The 16,195-nt window shown below is 37.3% G+C and overlaps 1 protein-coding gene and 1 long non-coding RNA gene across 6 annotated transcripts in view; one reads left to right on the top strand and one right to left on the bottom strand.

Moving 5' to 3' along the window:
* Positions 1 to 531: 531 nt before the first annotated feature.
* LOC137833161 (uncharacterized) lies at positions 532 to 4,117 on the bottom strand. Its single transcript, XR_011084693.1, has 2 exons — positions 3,395 to 4,117; positions 532 to 1,220 (listed from the first exon to the last, which is right to left on the bottom strand). It is a non-coding gene; the product is annotated as an uncharacterized lncRNA (long non-coding RNA).
* A 5,040-nt stretch (positions 4,118 to 9,157) lies between these two features.
* LOC137824732 (uncharacterized) overlaps positions 9,158 to 16,195 on the top strand; it is a 50,708-nt gene continuing 43,670 nt past the window's right edge. For 2 of the 5 annotated variants that reach the window (XM_068630423.1, XM_068630412.1), the window contains exon 1: positions 9,158 to 10,472. In XM_068630423.1, the coding sequence (XP_068486524.1) occupies positions 9,355 to 10,365 (1,011 nt within the window). In that variant the 5' untranslated portion in view covers positions 9,158 to 9,354 and the 3' untranslated portion in view covers positions 10,366 to 10,472. Of the gene's footprint in view, positions 10,478 to 14,566; positions 15,223 to 16,195 lie in introns of those variants that run through there. The other 3 variants (XM_068630408.1, XM_068630404.1, XM_068630418.1) reach the window with 2 other exon arrangements.

Genomic DNA, 16,195 nt, shown 5'->3' with positions numbered 1-16,195 from the left:
TCGAGAGCTGATTACTTATTATTGCGTATGATTCAATATTGAATTGTAAATATTTGGTTTTATTCTCCTTCACCAGCTGTGTACTTTGTTTGCTTTTTGAGTCAAACAATGGTTTTTTAAAACCTTAAAATAACAAAAAAAAAAAACAACATGACATATATGAAAATCTTAAAGTTATGCAAAAATTAAATAATAAAGAAAAAACAATTGATGTTAGCAATCTTTATTTATTTGAAGGACACTCCTATTAAAAGGGAAAAAAAGGTTTAGTGATTTGGAGGGTGAGAAATCTCGAAATTGTAGGGTTTAAATTGTAACTTTAGATAAAGGCAGGATACTTGAATGTAATAGTTGTAATCATGTAAGGAAAAGTGGTGCGGAAGCTATGAAGGTGTGTGAGCAAGATCCTCCTAAGAGTGATGTTGATCTTGAAGGTGCATGATATGTATGAAGCTAGGGAGGTTCGGCCAACCCAAGGAGAGGTGAAGGAGATGAAGTTTAGAGCCTAGAATTCTAGGGAGAAGCAAAGCTTGGCACAAAATGGCAGCATAACTTTACTCACAATAAACTTGAAAATACAAGGTGTAGGCTCCTCCTTTTATAGGCTAAGGAGGACCATAATGCAACCCTAATGCTAGCCAAATGAAATGTAAATGTGAAGCACATGGGTGCACATGGCACATGGGTGCACAAATGAGCACATGGGGAGGGGTGTGTCTAGTTTTTATGCTCACCCCCTCCATGGGCTTTCTAGACCGGCCTTGGTAAATTTAGAGGTTTTTTTAGAAACTCTAAGTTTACCTAGGTTGGTGTTTTAGGTGCCAAAATTAATTCTAAGAAAATTACAAATAAAGTTCCTATGCTAATTTTGACAAGAAATTAAAGTCTACTCTACACTAGAGTTTATGGCATTTGAACATGTAAAAGAACGTCTTCTTGGATCCTCTTGGCCATAACTCTATGGTTGGCCCAAATCTACCCTTTGGTGGGCTTGCATGTGGGCTTGTGCTTGGGCCTCTTCCATCATCCCCTCCCTCTTGAAAAGGATTTGTCCTCAAATCCATTGCTTCTTCTTCTTCATGGCTAGGGGATGGTTGTGGCTGGATGGTGTCCATCATCTCCTCCTTCTTTGAGAAGATCTATCCTCAGATTTTCAGACTTGATCTCGGATAGCAGCCTCTTGCTTCGCCAAAGCTTGTCCTCCTGAGTCAAACGTCCACCTATAGAAATAATCAAATAAGGCATAGGTGTTAGTTTGCAAATTAATTTTACTAGGTTGCCATTTTTGTTTTTCTTTTGGTTTTGGCAACCTTGGACAAAGTTTCTATTTTAATGGTTGTGTGTGGTCTCTAATCATCTTATGTATTTTAAAAGGTTCATTTGTGGTTACTTTCTCTTTAGGCATAAATCCTATAGAAGATGGTAACAACTTAAAAGGAGGAAGATGATTGAACCCACACATAACTTTAAAAGTAGAAATATAAGTAGTTTTGTGAACTACTTTATGGTATGTTTGCTCACCTGTAGAGTTGTGTGTGCACTTCATGTTTATTCTAGGCATAGTAGAAAGAGCTAGATTTTCAAATATATTTTGACCATGCGTTTGAGGATGATAAGAATTTAAAGTGTGCAATTTAGTTGCAAGTTTTCCAAAGGAAATCCTCAAATCATGGTTTGCGAAATTTGGAACTCTATTCAACACTATGCTTGAAGATAAACCATGAAGATGTATGACTTCTCTAGAGAAGAGTTTATCCATAACCATGAAGATTGAATCACAACCTTTTGTTGTCCCAGGGAGTTTTAATATGAAATTTATATCTTCCCAAGGATCATTTGCAAAAGGTGAAGGAGTATAGAGTTCATGAGACATTGCCTTGGGTGTAGTTTGAAAACAAGAATTGTACCTAAGGTAATGTCTTTGAACTTCTTTTCTCATGGGGGACAAAAGTTTTCCTTTTAAAAGCTCTAGAGTTTTGTCAACTCTAATTTGTCCCATGAGTTCTCCTTCATGAAGACTCTTTCTCTTATGTGTAAGGATAGTCTCGTTGTGACAACCATTGTTTATAAGGATTTGTACACTTTGCAATGGTTGTCTCAATAAGACATGACAAGTTTCTTTAGGCCCTACTTCACATAAAAATTTGTTTTTGTAGATGCTTATAAAAAAACTTGACATTCACTTGGTGATATCCTAGCACATATGAGAAATAATCTATTTCATTTTTATCTATGCAAGCTTCTTTTAAAGACTCTTCTTTTTCACTTAGGCTTGCAAGTGTTCCTTTACAAAAGGTAAGGCTTTGAGGTTGTTCAGCAAGACACATATTTTCAAAGGTATTTTTAAATCTTTGGTCTTGTTGAATGACCTTGTGGGAAGGAACACTCTTCTCCCACGCCTTTTGTTCTTCAAGGGTCTTCTCATGCTTTTCTTTTTCTTCTTTTTCTTTAGCTTCCCTTTCGACTTCCCCTCTCTTCTTTTGTATTTTTCTTTCCTTTCTTTCTTTATGGGAAGCAAACAATTTTTCTACCCTCATTTCCCAATCTAGGCAAGCTTCTATATTTTCTTTTCCATGGAAATGGGGTTGTTCTACCCTAACCTCTCTTGGGTTTTCTTGTTCTTTTCTATCTCTTCTATGTCTTCTAGGGGGTGCTTGATAATAATCATTTACTCTAATGCTTCCCTCCCCAAAAGAATCATGATCTTTAGAGATATATGCATGAGAAGGTAATTTTTTTAGAATGTGAGACTTCTCATCCTTTGCTTTAGTCAAAACATTAAGTTTAGTCTCACTCTCCAATTGTCTATATGCAATTGATTGCACAGTTTGTGAAACTTCTTTCAAAAGAGTTTTTAAAGATTTTAATTCACTTCCAATAGACTTTGTAGAATGAGAAGAAGAAGACATGGCTAAAGCTTTGTGTATACAAGTATTTTACCTTGAGAAAACTTAGGAAAGTCAAAGAAGGTAGTTTTCCAAGTAAGGGAGGTGAGTCACAAAGGACTACTTAAATGCCAAGCCTTTGCCTTTGCCAAAAACTATCCCCCAATGTCTTCACACAAAGCTTTCTCTTAGTAAACTACTTAGAACACAATTAAGTTGAGAAATCAATTTTTTTTTTCAATGCAAGAAAACAATGTATGCTAACTAATTAACAAAGCTAGACGGTTTTAACAAAGCTTAAAACAACCACACATACAAAGCGTTACTAATTAAGCAATATAGAAACAACTAAAAACAATTAACAATTGCTAATTAAAGAGTTCTACACTAGTCGGCCCTAGGTGAGGCTTCTTGGACACTTGGAGCCCTTGAAGACACACTCACCGTCTAATAACGTAATTAAGAGGTAATTAACACAAATTAAGTTGCAAGGAAATTAAGAAAACTACCTTTGTTGATCCTCTTTTTGCTAAATGCACTTCCTTGTTGTCTTTGTTTGTTGGCCCTCCAAGTGTTTGTAGTGTTTTTCAAGAAAGCTTGATTCGGCCTTGGCTTTGTTTCCCCTTAGAATGAAGGTCTTAATTCTCCAATTCCAGCACCTATCAAAAGACTAGACCTTACCCAAGTCAAGTTTCCATTCAATTAAGCACCAAAGGAGAAATAAATTCCAGCACCAAATTAGAGGTCAAAGAACAAAAGCAAGAAACAATTTAATTGAATAAAACAGTACCACCAAAAGGAGTTAGATTATGACAACTAGAAAGAGGTCCAAGAAATATTAAGCAAGCAAATAAAAGGTACCAAAATAAAGGTAGGCACACAAAAGAATCCTAAGAATGACACTAGATTTAGATGACCAAATAAAAAAACAGCACCACTGGAAAATGTTGTGGGCCAGAAATGTGTTTTTCCCCAATTTATGCTGAGCTGTGTTTTTAATATATGATTCTGAAATTTGATATGCAAGATATTCAAGATCTTAGCTAAATCCTGGCTTTGGAATCACTCAAAACTCATGCACCAATTATTTTTAATAAATTTTTCAATTTTGGTGTTCAGTTACGCCAGCTGTAGCGCCTCAGATTTGCACACTGATTTTAAAAGATTTATCATTTTTTTTCTGTTGCTTCTTTTGGACTAATTCTTTTTTTGTCCTTTCTATAACACTTAAAACTTGCAAATTCCAGAGAATCAAAATTTTCCTATGAGTGAAATTATTTTTTCTGGATCAAAACAGTCAGCACAGAAAATCTGAAACAGGGGATTCTGAAAACTGGAAACAAAAAACAGCAAGATACCAAAGTTTAGACACAATGGAAATTTGTGAAATAGAATTGTGTAGGATCTAAAATATGAACTCAAACTAGGATTAAAAAGGCACCAAAAGAGCAAAGAACAGCAGATTCAAGCAATTAAAGGGACCCAAAATCAAGAAACAATCAAGCCAAATAAAAGGACTACTATGAATTGTTGACAATATGGATGAACATGACTTGACAAAACATGTATAGATTCAGAAAATTAAAGACTCAAAGCATAATATGAACCAAATAATGAAAGCAATAAAGACTCAAAAGCCTAAAAGAAAATAGCAACTCAAAGGTGTATGGAATCCTATCACAAATTGCACAAGAACTTGTTCAAGATCAATTGAACAAGAGTGCTTCGGTTGGATCTTCCACAAAGCACACCAAACAAATTAAAATGTAAAAAAAAGCAAGACAATTATGGAAAATAAGATGAACAACATGAAAGTAAAGAAGAACTAAAAATGAAAGACCAAAAGCAACTCATCTTGAAGAACCATAGCTCATGATACCAAATGATGGCATTTCATGAAGGTCTTCTTGAATCATGTAAGGAAAAGTGGTGCGGAAGCTATGAAGGTGTGTGAGCAAGATCCTCCTAAGAGTGATGTTGATCTTGAAGGTGCATGATATGTATGAAGCTAGGGAGGTTCGGTCAACCCAAGGAGAGGTGAAGGAGATGAAGTTTAGAGCCTAGAATTCTAGGGAGAAGCAAAGCTTGGCACAAAATGGCAGCATAACTTTACTCACAATAAACTTGAAAATACAAGGTGTAGGCTCCTCCTTTTATAGGCTAAGGAGGACCATAATGCAACCCTAATGCTAGCCAAATGAAATGTAAATGTGAAGCACATGGGTGCACATGGCACATGGGTGCACAAATGAGCACATGAGGGGTGTGTCTAGTTTTTATGCTCACCCCCTCCATGGGCTTTCTAGACCGGCCTTGGTAAATTTAGAGGTTTTTTTAGAAACTCTAAGTTTACCTAGGTTGGTGTTTTAGGTGCCAAAATTAATTCTAAGAAAATTACAAATAAAGTTCCTATGCTAATTTTGACAAGAAATTAAAGTCTACTCTACACTAGAGTTTATGGCATTTGAACATGTAAAAGAACGTCTTCTTGGATCCTCTTGGCCATAACTCTATGGTTGGCCCAAATCTACCCTTTGGTGGGCTTGCATGTGGGCTTGTGCTTGGGCCTCTTCCATCATTACTTATTGTGGTTATTGTTCTTTGAGAGCTGATTACTTATTATTGGGTGTGATGCAATATTGAATAATAAATATTTTGTTTTATTCTCCTTAACCGACGATGTACTTGGTCTGCTTTTTAAGTCAAACAATGGTTTTTTAAAACTTTAGAATAACCAAAAAAAAAGCAACTTGACATATATGAAAATCTTAAAGTTATGCAATAATTAAATAATAAAGAAAAAACAATTGATGTTAGCAAGCTTTATTTATATGAAGGACACTCCCATAAAAAGGGAGAAAAAGGTTTAGTAGTTTGGAGGGTGAGAAATCTCGAAATTGTAAGGTTTAATTTGTAAGTTTAGATAAAGGCAGGATACTTGAATGTAGTGGTTGTAATCATATTACTTATTGTGGTTATTGTTCTTTGAGAGTTGATTACTTATTGTTGCATTTGATTTAATATTGAATTGTAAATATTTTGTTTTATTCTCCTTGTACTTTGTCTGCTTTTTGAGTCAAACAATAATTTTTTAAAACCTTAAATTAACAAAAAAAAAACAACTTGACATATTTTAAAATCTTAATGTTATGCAAAAATTAAATAATAAAGAGAAAACAATTGATGTTAGCAAACTTTATTTATTTGAAGGACACTCCCATAAAAAAGAGAAATAAAGGTTTAGTGGTTTGGAGGGTTAGAAATCTCGAAATTGTAGGGTTTAAATTGTAACTTTTGATGAAGGCAGGATACTTGAATGTAGTGGTTGTAATCATATTACTTATTGTGGTTATTGTTTTTTTTTGAGCTGATTACTTATTATTGCGTTTGATTTAATTTTGAATTGTAAATATTTTGTTTTATTCTCCTTAATCGACGATGTACTTTGTCTTGGAGATGTCCTGCTGACATGTGGAGTGTGTAGTAGGTTTTGTCACGGCATATATTGTTTTGCAGATAGGAGTTCTTGGTATTTTTTTATGGAGAAGGGATAAAAGAATATAAGATTATAGATTTATATTGTAGCAAGAATGCTGCTGTTATTTCCCTCTACAGAAGGGAATAAGGGAGCCAAAATTTGTCACTGAATTGTTTGAAGTTTGATTTGTCATCTTGTATGTGGCCTTGAAACATATCGTTGTAATAGTTAGACTTCTTAATACCACCCGTTTACTGAATTATATAGCTGCTACTTATGTGCTAGTTTTCCTGTTGAACAAGTGACTCTCGCTGTTCTTTATTTTCTCTATTATTTTTGCTTTGAAATATGTCATGCATTTTTTGGGGTGTCACATTTGGATTGGGAGGGTGAAGGCAACACTTTGGTAGTGAACCGTAAACAGAAAAGACAGTCTTGGAGGTAAAATAGGGTTCTTTCTTTCCAATGTGCCTTCAACCAACGTCTCGTCGGGGATAAAGATAAAATATTCTCACTTATAATGAAAATTTATTGTGATAGTATGATGGAAACCATCCAGCCACATACATCCACATAATGATGATGAAGAAGAAGCATTGGATTTGAGGACAAATCCTTTTCAAGAGGGAGGGGATGATGGAAGAGGCCCAAGCCCATGATAGAAAAAGCCCAAGCCAAAGCCCAAATACAAGTTCAAGCTTCAACTCAAGCCCAACAAATAGAAGATATGGGCAAACTAAGCATCATTGGATGTCTTTCTTTTGTAATTACTTTTGAGTATTTTTAGTAGAACATAAAGGGAGGTGTAGATATAAATATAAGAGGTGCAAATGTATAAAGTTAAGTCACACCTTCCATGTAACACAAAAGAAGGTGTAGGTATAGATTTAGGAGGTGCCAAAAATAGAAACCAAATCACACTTCCCTTGTGATTAGGAATTGGCTCCAAATTCAAATGCTTCTCATTTGAATTTTCCTCCACTTTCTTTTTAATTTCCAGCCCCTAAACACTATAAATAAGAGGGCTTGACTCATGTATTTGCAAGATTAATTGAATAGTGAAATGCTGCCAAAATTGTGTCATTCTCACTCCTTGCCTAAACTCTCTTAGGAATAGGCTTTTAATCTTCAAACCCTCACCTCCAAAGGGAGTTGGCCGAACCACACCTCTTAGGAGGACCTTGCCCACTCTCATCCATAAGCTTCCGCACCATCTTCAACCAAACATCCAAGAAGAGCTCATAGGAAATCCATCACAGTATAATTTATGTTTGTAATTTTTATGCATAAAATTAAGGTTATTGAATTTAAATAATGCTGCTTCTCACTGAACTAAAAATCCTATAAGCACATTCGTACTGGCATGTAGACATTTTCACCTTGAATAAAGCTGCTTCGCACTGCACTAAAAAGCCCAAAATCTTAAAATTATTACTAATACTAACTAGGGATTGAACCCTCCAAGGTTTACTATCATATTCTCTGGAATTACAAGGTTTTTTTTTAAATGGTCAGCAAATTATATAGCCTCTTTTAAAACAAAGGAATGGGGGGATCACTGATGGTAATCACATTAAAATCAATTTCATGGATATTTAACCATACACCAAAAGAAAATTCTTTAAATGTCAAGACAATAAATACATGAATCTAAATGAAGTTCATGAGATTCTCACTATGACTCATCCAAAGATGCTTCAATTTAGAGAAGAAGAAATCCTTAGCAATCTCAATTAGAACAAGTTCATTCATGATGACTGCAATCTGGAAAATCTCAGTTGCAGCATTACGTGTTGAAGATGTGGCTGGTCGCAATTTCAAATTAGTAGCAAAATCTCAAAATTCTTTGAACAACATTGGTTCCAACATCAAATTGGTTCACCAATCTCAAATTCGCATAATAATAACTTTAGATTTGTCCAACTAGTAGCAAAGAAACCGAGTGGAATTTAAGTCCACAAACAAAACTCCAAGTTCCTATCCAATGAATAGTTGTCCAAGGAAGAACAAGACAATAGTGTAATCCAAATGATTGTGCAACCAAGAGAGTAGATAAATATGGTAGTCATTACAAGTGAAATTGGAAGAAACCATTACAAAAGAAAATTACAAGCATTAATTTCTAAAATTATTTAGAGAATGCAATTATAACACTAGGGAAGTAGTCCAAATCACTGGCAGACGATTGTGTGGCTACTCCCTCCTAGTACCAACGTGCACCAGAAATGTTCTTACTACTTGGTCTTCCCCTAATATAACTTCACAGATGCATACATCATTATTTTTTATCTTGTTTCTTCTACTAAAGTTAGCCCAACCCCCTATACATATTCTATCGTTATTCCACCTACACACTTTTCCTGTCACTTCTAAATATTTTTTTTCTGATGGGTACCAGTTGTGCCAAGTTGAGATGATAGTCTTGCAATTGGTTTCTTTGAATATCCTGTGGTGACAATGAATGTACAGAGCTATAACTTCAAATTCTCAGGACAACCCCATTAATTCACACAAATATCCCCAACATATACTTGTAAAAATGATAAGTAACTATTAGAATCATACCGTACGCTGGCAGTGTTGGCAACATTTAAGGGTAATCTTTTCAGGAAAACTAAGGGAAAAGTCTTGAATGGCGATACCTGGAATATGCTGCAATAGAAAGGAATCAAATCAAACCAAAAGTGAAAAGTACAGTATATGGACAAAGGAAAATGCAATAGTTAAAAGTTATGAAAAGTTAAATTGCTTCAAGAGAATCAGGAAATGACAAATCAATCAGTTAACACTTTAAACATGAACACAACAGTATAGGCTCAAAGATTGGAAGGGTTTACAAACCAAACCAAAGGGAATTTAAAGCAAAATGACTTAAAAAGAAAATTGACTCTGGTCGAGGTGGATGAGGCAACAATAGCACTGGAAGAGCTCGAATACGCAAGGTTTAAGATTAGGGTATCAGTGGGCTGTGAGGCAAAGCTAACAAGCTATATGAGAATTAATGATGTACTGTATCAGGTATCGGTGGAGGAAGAATGCATTATCCCAGACTACAAGCTCTGTCAATGCCAGTGGGACGACGAAACTGGAAGTGTAGATACAGAGGCCGAATCAATTGGGTCCCAAGCTTCAGACCGATCGGTATGTAGGGAGTTTGAGGAAAGCAAAGTTGAAGAGGAAGACTCGTCGGTAGAACCGCCTGCCATGGCACAAAGTCGCCGTAGATCGGAACCAATTTTTCCGTCTAGGTGCTGCGAGCCTCTTCTGGCAAGACCTACTGGTCCTATCCCTGTACCTAATCGACCTACAGCTAAAGGAAAGCAAGTTTTAGGGTCAGAACCCCCAACGGTTACAACCACGGCTGACGTGGCAAACTGGATTGGGCCTGTTGAATCGGGCCAACGTGTGGAGCGCCAAAAAACTGCTGAGAAGGGAGTTGGGAGGTGTGAGTATCAAAACCCTATTTTTTTGGAAGGCCCATTCGTTGACAGGGAGGACCTCCTACAGAGCGGAGCGCTGGAAAGCCCACCCACCTCTGAAAGGGGTCACGTTATGGGCGAAACAGAACAAGCTGGTCAGACTCAGACCACCATGGAAACATCTTTGAAAACCAGAAATGGAGAACAAAACGCGACTCTCGTCAGGACACACAAAGACGACGCAGAGGGGAAAAGAGCGACGTTATGTGAGTCGTTTTCGCCAGAACAAAGGGCTGGAATTTCCAATTCGCTTTCCAATTCGTCGAAGGAGGTGGAAGCCGCGGGGAACCACGAACCAAGAATTTCAATTTCGAGAGTGGAGGACTCTTTACTTCAGACAAGCGAAAGGGAAGTTAACCATCTTCCTAGACAACAAGCTCATAACGCCGAAGAGCATAAATACAAGCAACACTACATCCATTTGGAGTCGAATTCGGGCAAAATAAGAAATTCATTCCTGCCGTTCGGCGAACATAAGGAAAGGGGGATCATACGATTGCGGAAGGTTCGTCCAATTCAATAAAGGTAATTAACGATTCAGTATCCATTTGCTCCTCAGGCACATCTGAAAGAAGAGTTTTCTGGGTGGGAGACACAAGCAAAAATAACACGCGGGAAGACCGAAAATATGTAAGGTCAGTTTTATCTCAAATTAGCAATTCTGTTTCTGATTTGGCTATCAATAACTGTAATCGTTTATTTTGGTTAAAAAACGGTAGTCAAGAAACGATTAGGCTATGGGAATTGGGTAAAAAGATAGGGGCGTCTTGTGGGGAAGAAGGTAAAGTAATGTTAAATTTAGAGGAACTAGAAGTAAGAGATAGGAGTCTCAAATCTCGAAGGGAAGAAGGGGAACATAGGGGGTTCTAATGAGAATTTTAACTCTAAACGTGAGAGGGTTCGGGAACTCTTTGAAGTGGAGGCATGTTAAAGACTACATTAGAAAGGAAGATGTCAAAATGGTATGTTTGCAAGAAGTAAGAATGGAAAGTTTTAGTTTAAACAAGTGTTGCCAACTATGGGGGGACAATGATATTGATTATCTTTATAGTGAACCTTTAAATGGGGCAGGGGGTATTCTAACAATATGGCTTAAAATTTTTTTTCAATGCACTAACCACATCATTGATAGATGGTTCATTGTGTTTATTGGTCTTGCTAAGGAGGAAAATACCCCTGTTATTATTGTAAATGTGTATTCTTCGTGCATCATGCAAGTGAAAAGGAAAATGTGGGCAGATTTATTAGAGATCAGACAAAGAGAACAATGTAATTCTTGGTGTGTTCTGGGAGACTTCAATTCGGTAAGAAATGAAAGGGAACGAAGGGGGATAAATCGTCATAGCAGTATTAACCGAGAGATGCAAGGTTTTAACAACTTCATTGATAGTATGGAGATGGTGGATTTACCCTGTATCGGAAGAAAATTTACCTGGTATAGGCCCAACGGCAAAGCTAAGAGCAGGCTGGACAGATTTTTAACCACTTTTGACTGGTTACAACAGTGACCAGGAAGTAAGCAATATGTTTTAGATAGACAAATTTCTGACCACTGTGCACTGGTGCTTAAATCAAATGTGGTGGATTGGGGGCCAAAACCATTCAGGTTTCTAGACATCTGGCAGGAAGAGAAGGAGTTTGAAATTTTTGTCAAAAGTAAGTGGGAGAATTACCTGGTCCAGGGAAACGAAATCCTAGTGCTAAAGGAGAAACTGAAAATGCTAAAGAGCGATTTGAAAGGATGGAACAAAGACGTCTTCGGGCATACTGATAAGATTAAATTAGACATCGTAAAGAAAATTCAAGAGTTGGATATGAGAGATGAAGTAGACGGTTTAGATGAGAACATGATTACGGAAAGAAGAGATCTCTTAAGTCAGTTACAAGTTATAAACATGAGGAAGGAATCGTTATTACAACAAAAGTCAAGAGCACTGTGGATTAAGCAAGGGGATTCCAATTCTAAGTTTTTTCATGCTTCGATCAAGTGGAGGAGAATGAGAAATGAGATAAAAGGAGTTCTTTGCCAGAATTCAGGTAGCTGGGTGGAAGAACCTAATATGGTAAAGGAGATGGTCAAAGAGTTTTTCAAGAATAAAATGACTGTTGTTGACGACATTGGAGTAAGGTTGGATAACGTGGAGTTCAAGGAGTTATCTGATCAAGACAACAATTTCTTGACTGAACCTTTTGATGGAAAAGAAATAAAGGAAGCCATTTGGAATTGTGATAGCCATAAAAGTCCAGGCCCAGATGGTGTAACTTTCAGCTTCATTAAAAATCATTGGGGTCTTCTTCAAAAGGACGTGGAGGGTGCAGTGAACTGCTTTTACAGAGAAGGGAAGATACCGAAAGGTTGTAATGCTTCTTTCTTAACGTTGATTCCAAAGACTGAGAACCCCCAATCTCTAGAGGAGTACAGACCCATCTCTTTAGTCGGTTGTGTGTACAAGATTCTGACCAAATTGTTAGCTAATAGGTTTAAGAAAGTTATTGGGAAGGTGGTAGATGGGACACAATCAGCTTTTTTGTCCAATAGAGGCTTATTAGACAGCGTCCTAGTGGTGAATGAGGTTTTAGACGAGCTGAGAAGAAGAAAGAAGAGCGGGGTGGTAGTGAAACTCGATTTTGAGAAGGCATACGACTCGGTGAGATGGGAGTTCTTATTTTATATGATGAGAAGACTAGGGTTCAGTGAAAAATGGATCCAGTGGATTAGAGCTTGCCTAGAATCGGCTACTGTTTCGGTTTTAGTAAATGGTAGCCCGACTAAGGAATTCAAGCCTTCTAGAGGTCTTAGACAAGGGGATCCGATGGCACCGTTTTTGTTTTTGATCGTCGCACAAGGTTTAGCGGGTCTAGTAAAAGAAGCGACAAGGAAAAATTTGCTCTCGGGAATTAAAGTTGGGGGGAAAAAGGTGGAAGTGAACTTACTCCAATTCGCTGATGACACCCTTTTCGTCTGCAAATCTAACGTTCAAAATTTCATATGCATTAAGGCTATCGTGAGATGTTTCGAATTAAGCTCTGGTCTTAGAGTTAATTACCATAAGAGCAAAATTGGTGCAATTGGGGTAGGTAGGTATGAGATGAATGCGTACTCTGATATACTTCATTGCAGTCTCATGAATATACCCTTTATATATTTAGGCCTACCTATAGGAGGTAATCCATCCAGATGCTCGTTTTGGGAGCCTGTGCTTTTAAAGGTTAGAAAGAAACTATCAGTGTGGAAGGGGAAGAACCTGTCTTTTGCAGGTAGAGTATGTCTTATAAAATATGTCATCAGTGCCATACCACTCTTCTTCCTATCCTTTTTCAAAGCACCGATTGGAGTGTGCAAGGAGATAACCAAACTACAAAGAACTTTCTTGTGGGGTTGGGGAGCGGAAGGAAGGAAAATTGCTTGGATAAGTTGGGAAAACGTTTGCAAGGCAAAAGAGGAGGGAGGTCTAGGCATTAGAAACATTGAGTTGTTCAATAAGGCACTCCTGGCAAAATGGCTATGGAGATTGGGATCTCAAGAGTCTGGACTCTGGAAGGATGTTCTAGAATCAAAGTATGGCCAGTGGGGAACGTCAATATCACATGCACCAAATCGAAAGGGGTATACATCTAGATGGTGGAGTGATCTAGCCAAGGCTAGTCTTTCTGACCAAGGGGTCAATTGGTTCAATCAGAATTTGGGTTGGAAAGTGGGTTCTGGGGAGAAGATCAAATTTTGGGAGGACGAGTGGTTAACCAATGACCAACTCAAATCAAGATATGAGAGACTATATAATAACTCGGAGCTCAAAGACAAGTATATCGGTAGTTGTGGAAGCTGGTCTACGGAAGGGTGGGAGTGGAACTTCAGATGGAGAAGAGATTGGTTTGAATGGGAGAAAAGCATGGTAGAGGATTTCATGGCAATTATATCTCAAGTGACACTGCGACAAGAGGATGTGGACATACGAATTTGGATTGATCCTCCGTTATATACATTTACGGTGAAATCAGCATATAACAGGTTAGTAAAGCATGATACAGGGGGGGTTTTGCAGGTGTTCGAAATACTTTGGATTTTAAAGGTCATGCCATCAGCTAAGTTTTTTGTGTGGAGGGCACTACAGGACAGATTAGCAACAAAACAGAACCTGCAAAGAAGGGGCGTGTTATTGGGGGATACACTATGTGTGTTTTGTGGAAAAGAGGAAGAGACATGTTCACATATCTTTGTCTCATGTGAAGAATCAATTAAAGTATGGAACATGTGCTCTAGTTGGATGGGAGTAAGTTCGGTGAACCATAATGTTTTGAATCATCATTTTGAACAATTTCCTGGCATATGTTCTAATCAAGAAGGTAATAGGTTATGGAAAGGTCTTTGGGTATCAGTTGCTTGGTGTATATGGAAGCATAGAAATAGGTTTATCTTCAATCAAGCTAAGTTAGATGTGGAGGAAATTTTTACTTTAGCACAAGTACAATCATGGGTTTGGATGAAACAAAAAGAAAGGAAAGTCACTTTTTCATTTTCCGATTGGATTTTATCTCCTTTAACATGCATCAATATGACTATTAGATAAAGATTTATACTGGTTTTAATATTATGCATGTTGGTTGGCTGCTGCAACTTTTTTTTTAAAAAAAATTTAAAATTGCTTAAGACCCACGGGCTGGACTGGTTTTATATTCTAAGTTACGATGAGGTGGGGAAGCTGTTTGCTCTCTCATTACTGCAGGAAAATAGGGAGGATATCTTATAAATATATGCAAATTCTTCTCTCATGAAGCGGAGTGGAAGGTGTTTCCTTGGTGTAGGAGCTACCCTGGGAGTTATGAATCTTGGAAACTAAAGCCGTGTTCTTCAAATCTTAAAACTATTGTGTGCTTGGGAAGTGTTTCGACCACACAAAAGAAGGAAGTTGAGGAGTAAGCCATAGGTGATGTGTATTCCATGACAGGAACAGTTGGTATTCCCATGACAACCATTGAAGCCAGGTTTAAATCTGTGCCAGAGATGGAATATGATGCTCTCCCCAATGCAGCCCATGGAGAAATTTGTCTGAGAGGAAATACCTTGTTCTCGGGTTACCACAAGCGTGAAGATCTGACCAAAGAGGTTATGGTTGATGGTTGGTTTCACACAGAGTTATAGATGAAGCACTCTGCTGTCAAGAGGCAATCCCTGGATCTGTGTTAGCAAATGCAGCAAGGCCCGGGGATTTTTAGTCTTTGCTCTTCATGGTTAAGTTGTGCTGGTCACACCTAGCTGTTAGCATGTTTTTCTCTAGCAGTTTTTCCCTCGCCACCAGGCTTTTGTTTGTTTTGTGCTGGTTTATGCAGATTCAGGTTTTGGGACTGAGTATCTTTAACTAGTTTTAAGGTTTTGAGTTAAGAGGTTTGTCGCTTAACTTTGCTCTAATTGTTAAATGCTTTATTAGGAGTCTTTATGTATAAGGGTTGGAACACCCCTAAAGTGTTCCTATTAATTCTATTAATTCATTGCTGAAAAAAAAAAAAAAATTGACTTACTCGTCTAACAGTGCTTTAATGTCTAACAAGCCAATAGCTACATAAACAATATTAGAATTCTAATTTCTAACCAATTTGTTGGGTCTAGTTCTTTAGAGTTTTGCTTCAAAATAATTATTTTCTGACTGAATGCACATTTCAGGATCAAATTCATCGTCTTTGAAAGTGTCTTCAGTCTGGGGGTAGGAACTTGATGCAGTGTCCCCTAAACCAGATTCATGAACTCATATTATAGACATGGGAAAAAACAAAAACTAGTTTTCAGCATGAAGTTCAAAACTTACTTCTGCAAGGTTTGGGATAATGTTTTGACTCGTGTATCCAACAGGACCAACACTGTTTTCTCCTTCACTCTCTTCTTCCATCTCTGTGTTCTCATCCTCCTCATCATCAAAATCACTATCGTTATTGTCGTCATCGTAGTGCTGATCTTGACTGTCTTCCTCATCCTCTATGTCACAGTCCTCAGCCTGCTCCTTCTGTCTTATCACTGTCTCTTCAACTTGTGCAGCGGCTTTCTCTTCTTCATTCCCCTCCTCCTCCTCAATATTTATCAGAGTTTTCTCACAATGCGTTGATATTTCAAAGATTGTGACCCTGAACTCATTAACCCCATCATATCTGAATACTAGAAAATATGCATTTCGTATGCAGTTTTTGTAAGAAATTATGTAAATTAATTTCTATAAAGTGACTCACATGACTTAGAGTTTGGGCTTTGGGCCCGAATATGATTTAATAATAATAATAATAGAATTAAAGAGCCCTTTGGTTAACGTGAGAAATATATATATGATGATATACCTAATGAAAACCTACATCTGATGAAGATTGGG

The sequence above is a fragment of the Phaseolus vulgaris genome, chromosome 11, assembly GCF_000499845.2.
Source record: "Phaseolus vulgaris cultivar G19833 chromosome 11, P. vulgaris v2.0, whole genome shotgun sequence".
Lineage (NCBI taxonomy): Eukaryota > Viridiplantae > Streptophyta > Magnoliopsida > Fabales > Fabaceae > Phaseolus > Phaseolus vulgaris.
Note: the sequence above shows the minus strand (reverse complement) of the source record. Positions and strands in the feature narration are given on the sequence as shown.